At 42.2% G+C, this 8,968-nt stretch overlaps 1 protein-coding gene across 1 annotated transcript; it reads right to left on the minus strand.

Moving 5' to 3' along the window:
* Positions 1-3,631: 3,631 nt before the first annotated feature.
* SLC2A12 (solute carrier family 2 (facilitated glucose transporter), member 12) lies at positions 3,632-7,272 on the minus strand (the record flags this gene model as incomplete). The annotated part of the gene is made up of 2 exons (XM_010074691.1): positions 7,167-7,272; positions 3,632-4,954 (listed from the first exon to the last, which is right to left on the minus strand). Coding segments are annotated over exons 1-2 (1,429 nt in total), but the record flags the coding sequence as incomplete, so codon positions are not given.
* Between the last annotated feature and the right edge of the window lie 1,696 nt (positions 7,273-8,968).

The raw sequence follows: 8,968 nt of genomic DNA on the forward strand, positions 1-8,968 counted from the left end.
AAGATATTTATGTGAATTCTAGACACCACTATCTTTTACCAGTGTTTTACAAGCTAGTGCAAGGCCATACATCTTACAATATTTCAAAACACAGGAACAATCAACTAAATTCACAGGGTCAGAATTTCCACACTGACAGTTCTCTTTCCCACAAGATTTTCTGGTTTCTGGTAGGGCACTTGGTGCAAGAGCATTCTGGGCCCCTCAAGGAGTTTGAACAGAGTATCTGGCAAATGAGATGCTCTGCAACTATTTCAGTGAACACCATGTCACTTAGTAAATGGTCATGCATGGTTGTGGCCCTGACTAGAATTTCTCTGTGTGTCCTTTGTGTTAAATTAATTTCTGGGGTCACACTGAGCTTTTAGTTTGGGTGATGAATTGGTAATTTACCTCCACACTGCACTGATCTCATTCACCTGCCCTCGCTGCTCCCTGTGCAAAGCACAGCAGTGTTTCTGCCAGGCTCAGATTTCTGCTGTCCCCTCCTCCGTGTACAACAGGTTCAAATGCCTCTCCTTGCAAATAAGCACTGAAAACCAAGAAAAGCCCCTTCACACTCCTCACCCTTCATGTGGCAGGCAGAGAGAGGTTTCTCATGGGCTCTGAAGGAATCCTTCCCTGGTGAGAACCCTTCATCCTCATCCAACCTTTCTGATATACAGACAAAGGTAACTTGAGACAAAGATGGGTGTCAGGTAAGTCCCTTAGCTAATAACTGCCTTGAAACGCCTCTGCAAACCTCCCTGGAGAGACAGCATGTGCTGTTCCATGACATAACACTGGCTTGTTGCACCTACAGAAAGTCCTTGTAATTGTGTGAAATTGAGTGTGAACAAGCAGTTGAATAGCAGTTCATCAAACATAATTAATCAGAAACAGAGCAGCAGAAATACACCTTTTGTCATGCCTAAGGAGTGATGATATAAATACAGAGCACCCCAGAAACAAAAAAGTGACTAAGCAGATGCTTGCTAGTGTGTGAACTCTTTTATAATGGAAAAATGGCTTTTATCTCTCACTGTCTATTTTTGGGCGCTCATCACTGTGCTGCCTGGGTGCTTTGATAAATGGAATAAATGTATTTAGCATATGTTTAGTTCATTAGAAAATCCATCTACTTCATGTAATTTGGAGACAAAAGAGAAATCATGGAAAAATAAAACACTTATAAATGTCTGCTGTGCAAATCTGGACTGTAACTAGTTCTTTGACCAGAAACCCAAAAAAGGAAGGGGAAAAAAAAAGAACAAAGGAGTTTAAAAAAAAGATGATAGAGCTCAAGTTGCATGATCTGCCCTGTGAAGAGTGTGTCATTTTCCTAATGACACTACATAGGCTCTCCTTTATCCCCACAGAATACAATGCAACATGGACTCAAAATAAAGTGGGTGAATTTGTTCCAGAAATGGTCTCATGGAGTGGAGAGAAAAGAGCAGGATCTTCTCCGCTCTTTGTCCAAAAGAGGCTGATTTGACTTGTAGGTTACAAACAGACTCATCCCCAGCACTGTCTTCATCTTAGCCAACAGGATGGGCAGACACTGTGCAGAGTACAAGAATTTGCACTGAAAATATCGTGGTGTGGGGGTTACAGTGCTGCTGTCCACAGGCTGCCAGGCATTGCCTGGCTTCAGCCGTCCACAAGCGCAGCCTCGATGCCTCCATCCCACCCTCCAGTTACAGAGCAGACAATGGCTAGCGACCTGGTCCAGACCACAGACCAGATTTAGAGATGAATAACATAAACATGTTAAAACTGGTTACTTCATATAAGCAGAGGGGCTTGTTTTTTTTTTCTTTACACTACGAAAGGCATACTGAGGATAAGAAAGCGAGGCTTTTAAAATACATTCTAGGATCTGGAATCCTAACAGCAGATGTTGAAGGCTGCATATGAGACACAAATCATAACCTTGCGTCCCAGCCAAGGCAATTTAACTGAAATAGATTGTTTGCAGATTCCAACAATCTCATGATTCTCTGACCCTTGCATTTTCTATACATGGTCAATTTGAACTGAACATTGTATTTTTAAAGGTGTGAAAGTGTCTTGAAAGTACTTACGTACATTTTGAAATAGCTGTATCTCTCCTGGACCTAGCCTTTGCTTGCTACGCAGACGCATCTGTCAGTTTAAACTGCCTGTTCAAACCGCACCCCTGATTCCAACCCATGGGAGCTGAGGCGGTGCCTGTTCTTTCCCATTTGCTGTTTGAGAACGTTTGTGCTCTTAGTCAAGAGAGAGATCAGAAAACAAGCATGGGCCTCCAAGACTTCTCAGATTAGCGTGGCTAACACACCTCTGTTCCTATCGCCCTCGAGGAAGCAGATGTTATCACTAACATCGCATCAGGCCACCCCAAATGGCCAGGAACTCACTTACAGCCAGGTCAACAGGAAAGCAGCTTTCAACAGGAGGCCAAGCCTGGACACACCCTTGCCTTGAGGGTCATTACATGTGAGTCTGGAAAACCCAAGTAAGAGCTCAAGTAACATTTTATTTTCAGGGCTGCACCCCTGCTTATGAACCTATGTCACCGAAAGCAGAATCCAGGCCCAAGATGGTCTGTAAGGGAGGGAATCATGCTGCAATAACACAATCAAGCTCTCTGCCCTGGCAATGAATGCTTATCTCACACTGCTCTCCCAGTGAATAATGTTTAAAATAAATAAATACTGCAGGGGAGCTGCTGTTAGTGCAATTGTTGGGCTGTGTTCTTGTGGCAAGCTTTTTATCATAATAGTGCAGCAGGAGTACAGCTTGTTTGCAAGGCAAGTTTGAGCCAGGGCACAAAAGCACATAAAGTCTGTTAATAAATAATGGGCTCTGTGCATGTGGGTTTTGCAGTATGGCTTAAAAAATCAATGCCTTCAAAGAACAATAACAGGCATGTGCTATTGAAACAAAACAAAACCAAAGGAAGAGATTTAAATGCTAGTGCCTGGGAATGGCAGACGTGTTCTCCTCTGGAGAGAGTGGCAACCCTGTAAGCACAATGACAGCTGCAGCAGAACCTCAGTTGTACAGCGACACGCCTTTGTGTTCTTCTGCTTGTGCTGTTCAGCACAGGTAATCGCAATGATACTAATCGCTAACGAACTTTGATGCTTTCAATATCTTTCCTGTATCTGAAGATTGTCACATAGTCAAGGGGCCAGATCCTCAGCTGGTCTCAGGCATGTTGGCATTTCATGGATTTGATGGAGTCATACCGTACAAAGGTCTACAGCTTATCATTATTTTGGGTTTATGAGTTAGCAGTAGCAAATGCCTCATCTTAACGTTCCCAATGTAAGGACACAATAGACTAGGAAGAGGCAAGAGAGCCAGGGCCCCGTATTTTTTTCTGTACAAAGCTCACACCAGTTCGTAACTTCACCTAAGGGGAACAGTTAATTTCACTGAATTGAAGGGAGATCAGGCCATTGACCTCAATGAGAAGGACCTAGCCTAAAAAGTACACCCCAGGCACAAAAGGACAGTCTGTGACAATACCAGCACATATTAGCAGAAACTACTGCTTTGCCCAGCTTGGGAACTGCCTGATGCCAAGCTGGGCATGTCATCCCAGCATGTAATCCACTTGTAAGTAAATAATTGCAAAGAGTTAGAAAAATGAAATACTTACTTGGTCCGAGACCTATGGAAAATGCAGCAACATACACAAGCAGGCTGGCCAGCGAGAGCCACTTCAGGACAACGGGAACCTCCTCACTTTCCATGTGAGCCCCTGTTGTGCTTTTGCTTCCTGCCACGGCAGTCCTGTTCAGTTCTCCTGTCCTGGCAATGTTGGAGCTTCTCTGCATGCCAAATGACAGCCTTTCTGGTGAAGCCATGCTAGCAAAGAGGTCCTTGAGACTCCCATTGGTGACACCAGTGAGGTTTCCTGGTCTCTGGAGCAAGAAATCCTCTGGAGATTGGCTTCTACAGACACTGGTGAAATTCACATGTATGTTACGGTTCACTAAGCCCATAGTGACCAATGACACTGCCATAACGGAAGAGCCAATACACAGAAAAGTTTTACTTCCAACTTGATCCACAAAAACTGTGGCTGGGACTGTGCTGACCACCTTAACCACTCCAACTCCAGTAGAAGCCAAGCTGGCAGCTTCATTGCTCTGGAACCCAACTGACTTCAAAACAGTTGATGCGTAAAATAAAATGTTGGGTTGTCCAGTTGTTTGCAAAAAAAAGACTAGAGTGAGTCCTACCAACATCCGGGCCCTCATGTTGTTTTTTGAGCTAAACATGTCCAAGAAACTATACTGATGTTCATCTTTCAGGGAAGATTTGATCACAGTAAGTTCTTTAGTAGCATCTGATGTTTCCCGTAGCCTCTCCAGTACTTTTCTTGCAGCTTCATCATTATTTTTCATGACAAGAAACCGAGGACTTGGAGGAAGGAAATACATGGCAATAGCCTGCAAGGCACCTAATGGAATCACAAGGCCAAACATGTACTTCCAGCCATGAGAGACACTGGCAAATGCATAATTTGAAATATAGGCAAAGAGAATGCCTACCACAATCATGAGTTCATTTAATGACACCAGGAGGCCTCTTCTGTGCTGTGGGGCGATCTCAGCAATATACACACATGTTGCAATTGATGATAATGATATGGAAATACCTATGGCAATCCGTCCCACAATAAGTATCCCATATGATTCATAGGGCAGTAAAATCAGACTCCCCAACACAAGTAAAGAAGATGCAATAATAATAGCAAGTCTCCTTCCAAATCGGTCTATCAGGAATCCACCAGAAAGGGATGCAAATAAGGCCCCAAAAAGCAGGGAACTTACAACAATTTCCTGCTCTTTGCAAGAAAGTGCTAATATGCTGCTCATCTGAAGAAGAGCTCCAGAGATAAGGCCCAACTCATAACCCATCAGAAGTCCGCTTATGGCAGCAACAGCAGAAGATAAAAAAGTAAATGTTCCACAGCCTGAAATAAGAGAAAAAACACAGAAGCCTGACAGTGTGACTTCTGCAACATTCTGACAGCTAATAATAACTTTAATTGATATACCATTCAAAAAAAAATTTTTGTAACTTTTAGGCAAAGCCCTTAGGTGCATACAAACCAAGCAGCAGTGGTGAGATAAAAGCTCTTTTTAAAAAGGAGAAAAAAGATATAATTTTAATTAATATAAAATCCTCTTTCATTTTAATGCTTTTAGGTTCTTTATCTTCCTCATCAGAAGTCAATAAGATTTTGATCAGGCCCTAAATAATTAAACCTTCTGCCTCAGAATATCATTGCAAAAGGCAGCACTGACAATACAACCTTTTGGTAAGAAAGCAATTTTCACCTCAAGACATTCTCAGTGTTTTTCCTGGACTGAATTGAGGAAGTCTTGTCCACCCATGTAGCATACCATGGGGAAGGAAAGCAGTAATTTCCCAGCCAAATTGCTTCAATCTTCACCTGAATAAATCAAGTCACTTACTAATTCTTTTGCTTCACCTGAGGATGCCATGAAGGCTGCTGGCACCAGTGTTTTTTCTTTGCCAATGGAAATGTATCCACTGAGCACCATCCTGACCCAGACAGCTGGGATACTCTAGGGAAACCAGTCTTTGAGGTACAAATTCATGAACTTTCTGGGCTTTGCTCATCGCTAATGTCAGATTCTTTGGAATATCAGGATCAAATATTTCACATAGTTTATGACAGCCACAATGTCAGCAATAAAAAACAGATTGTGAAAACATAAACCAAATGGAGATTATATGCCTTTGAACATCCACTTTAAACCAAACTCATTTTATACAACTGTGACTCATTGTTTATTGTTACAAGATAGATTTAACTGACCGTATTCTACTAACTGTGAAGCCTTTTGCACCCTAAACCTTGAGGAATGTATTAGTTTGTTGTTGTCGGTCTTGCTTGCTGTTGTCCATATCTGTATTGTGTCTAAAGCTTTTTCTTCCTTCATGTCTGCAGTATCCAAGATCATTGCATTATTTTAAGCAGACGTTAGTGCACAGGTTAGGGCAAGCTCTTGCTGTACTTCTTCACATACTGAACAGCACTTCAGTGGAAGTACTACTGACTCCAGTTAAGCTTTTTTGTGCTACAAGTGCTCCATCCTCCAACGTGTGCATGCAATACACATTTCAGCATTGCAAAACCCAATTTCTCCCTCCCCTTTACACTTTTGACTTGCCTACTTCCTGTATATTACTAGATCTGGAAAATATACCCTTCCAATGAATCCCGGCTGTTACAAATACGGTGTTGTGCTGAATGAATGAGCTTGGGTATAAGAAGCTACGCTGCTAATTTGATCACAGGGCTCTTCCCACACTACTGCTCAGTGCTGATATTTGTGCTTTCTGGGATATGTCTGTATTTTTTGTCACTGAGCTATGTAGATTTAACCTAAGGTTTTTCTTAAATTTATATATTATGAAGCCAGAAGAGACTATAGTGGTCATCCAGTCTGACACTCATGAATAGCACAACATAACCCTTCAGACATGTTTAAATTACACTTTGTTTGAACTAGGCCATTTAAAATATTCAGTTTTGATTTAAAAATTGCTAGTCATTAAAATTACTTTAATAATAAGTTCTCCCAGTGGTTAATTGCTTTCACTGTAAATTATTTGTAAATTATTTCTAGACTTAATTTCTGCAACTTTGGCTTCCAGCCATCAGATCCCATTCTCCTTTTGCCTACACTTAGCTGTGTTCACTAAGTACAAAATTATAGCCTGTCATTGAGTCATCCCACAGACCTCTCCTTGATAAGCTACTTAGCCTGTGAGGTTTTACAAGTTTACCAGTCCCTTAAGTATTCAAAGCCCTGTTCTCCAAACTCTCTCTAAATCATCAAATTGTTCAATAAATTGTGATCTGGACCCAGCACTCCTGCAGTGGTTGCACAGTACCAGATAGGAACTTGACATAATTGTCCTGCTCCTCGTGGACATTTGCCTCTCTGCTCATCTAAGGATTGTCACAGCAGTGTACAGGGAGCTAATCTTCCACTGGTTATTCTGCAGGACAACCAACTTCTTTTCTGACTGGGTTCTTTCCAAGGCACTGCCTTTCCTTTAAATATGGCCTGCCTTCTTGCATTCTGGCTAGGAATGCAAATCAATTTATGTTGGGCTGTATAGAAACACATAGGATGGGGTTAACTTACCTAACTGTGAGAGATCTACAGCATCTCTAGATTTCTTCTGTAACCACTTGCGAAAAATAGGCACTTCTAGATATCTGGAGTAGGTCAGATGCCTATTTTTCTCCATTGCCTATAAAAGGAACCTGTGTGGCTCACTCAGATGCAGAGGTCTAAAGTTAGCTGAGGGAAATCCCGGACAACACGTTCCCTCGCAGTCAGCAGGCCAAGCCATCCAAATTGCATTCAGACAGTGATATATCCCATTTATTAAGCACCCATCACCTTTATCACCCACAAATACTCCACTATTACCTTCTTCCAGGCAATTGAGAAAAAATGTTAAGTAACAGGGGGACAAAAACTGGGTTTAAGCTCTCCAGCAGAAACACAGCAGTGTGGGCAGTGTCTCCTATTGATACTTCAAGATCTGTGTCCTGCATGGCTTTTAATTCTGTAAATGTGTGACTGTCGGGTTTGTTCCAGTTTCTGATTTAAAATGACAGTGCCAAGTCAAATATCTTGTAGAGATCTGCCATCGGCACTGTTCGTGCTCTTCTCAGCCTGTGGTTCTCAGATCAGAGCAACAGAGATGTTTATTTATTTTTAATCTGAGAGGCTGTACAAGCTGGGTGTGGAGCTTGGACACCTGGGAAGCTGCTAGGGAAGCACTTAAGACCATGCATTTCTTGCATCTCCAAGTACAGCAGCTTCACCAGTGCCTCAGTGTTTCTTTGGTTTGTTTTTACTGGGTCAGCTGGTATCCTTGTTCATGTGTCCAGTGACACATGCCTACGGTCGTATAGAAATAGCAGTGGGCTGTAACTAGAGCAGACCCCTGAATGAAAAGCAGATTCTGATGTGATACAGAAGGAGACACATTATATTTCTGCATTTGCAGCAGCAAACTCAGCAGTTAACTCAGTGTCTCTTGTCCCTCACAGGCACTGCTCTGCTGAGAAACACCCTTATATCACTATGAGGTTTTGTTGTAACTGGTGTACTCAAGACTTGCCTGCTCAGAACTGCCCGCTGAGTTAAACTCTGAAATCTCTGCTCGGTTTTCCTTCGTGGTCTTCCTACAGAGAAAATTCCTTCTGACTTCAGCATATGTTTTGCTTTAACATTTCCGGATGAAGCATGTTGCAGTAGTTGTACTCACAATCCTTTTAAGAGTCACTTTTAATGATGTTGCTGTCAGTTCCTAGGCCTTCCTTTTAAAAAAAAAAGCTTCTTAAAATGTATATTCCTCTTACTTTTATGAGATGCCTGCAAAATACATGGCAGTGTGCAGCCCAGGGGAATAAAATATTTTAATGATGGCTTCCAGAGAAATTTCTTCTTTTGCCTGCAGCAAACATCATGGCTAATGAGTGTGTGGCTGGTATGTGACAAGGGATTGGAAAGTCTATTCTCTAGCTTCCCTGTGTAAACAAAACAGTTTCTCACAACTGTTACTCAGGTCAAAAGCAGCACTACTTGGCAAACAAACTTATCTTTAAGAACATTTGCTGGAAATGTTTATGCTTGATTCCTGAAAAGGAGACAAAGCGCAGTTGTAGTATAGCACAGCCTACTGCAGGTGAGACTGGATGGAGCCAAGTGAGTAAGGGTATGCCCTTTTACTTATTTTCAAGCACATATTTGGTAAAATACCGTCCTTCTGAAGGCAAAATACGTCTGTGCATGTATTTTATTGGCATTATGGATAAACAATCTGTGCCAGGAAGATCTGCAGCAGTCTGAGCTGGGAACCACTACTCTTCCCCTGCTTCACATGCAGGAGAGCTGTGGGAGAGGTGCCTGACAGCCCTTTCCAGCTCACC

The sequence above is a fragment of the Pterocles gutturalis genome, unplaced genomic scaffold (assembly GCF_000699245.1).
Source record: "Pterocles gutturalis isolate BGI_N339 unplaced genomic scaffold, ASM69924v1 scaffold34852, whole genome shotgun sequence".
NCBI classification, from domain to species: Eukaryota; Metazoa; Chordata; class Aves; order Pterocliformes; family Pteroclidae; genus Pterocles; species Pterocles gutturalis.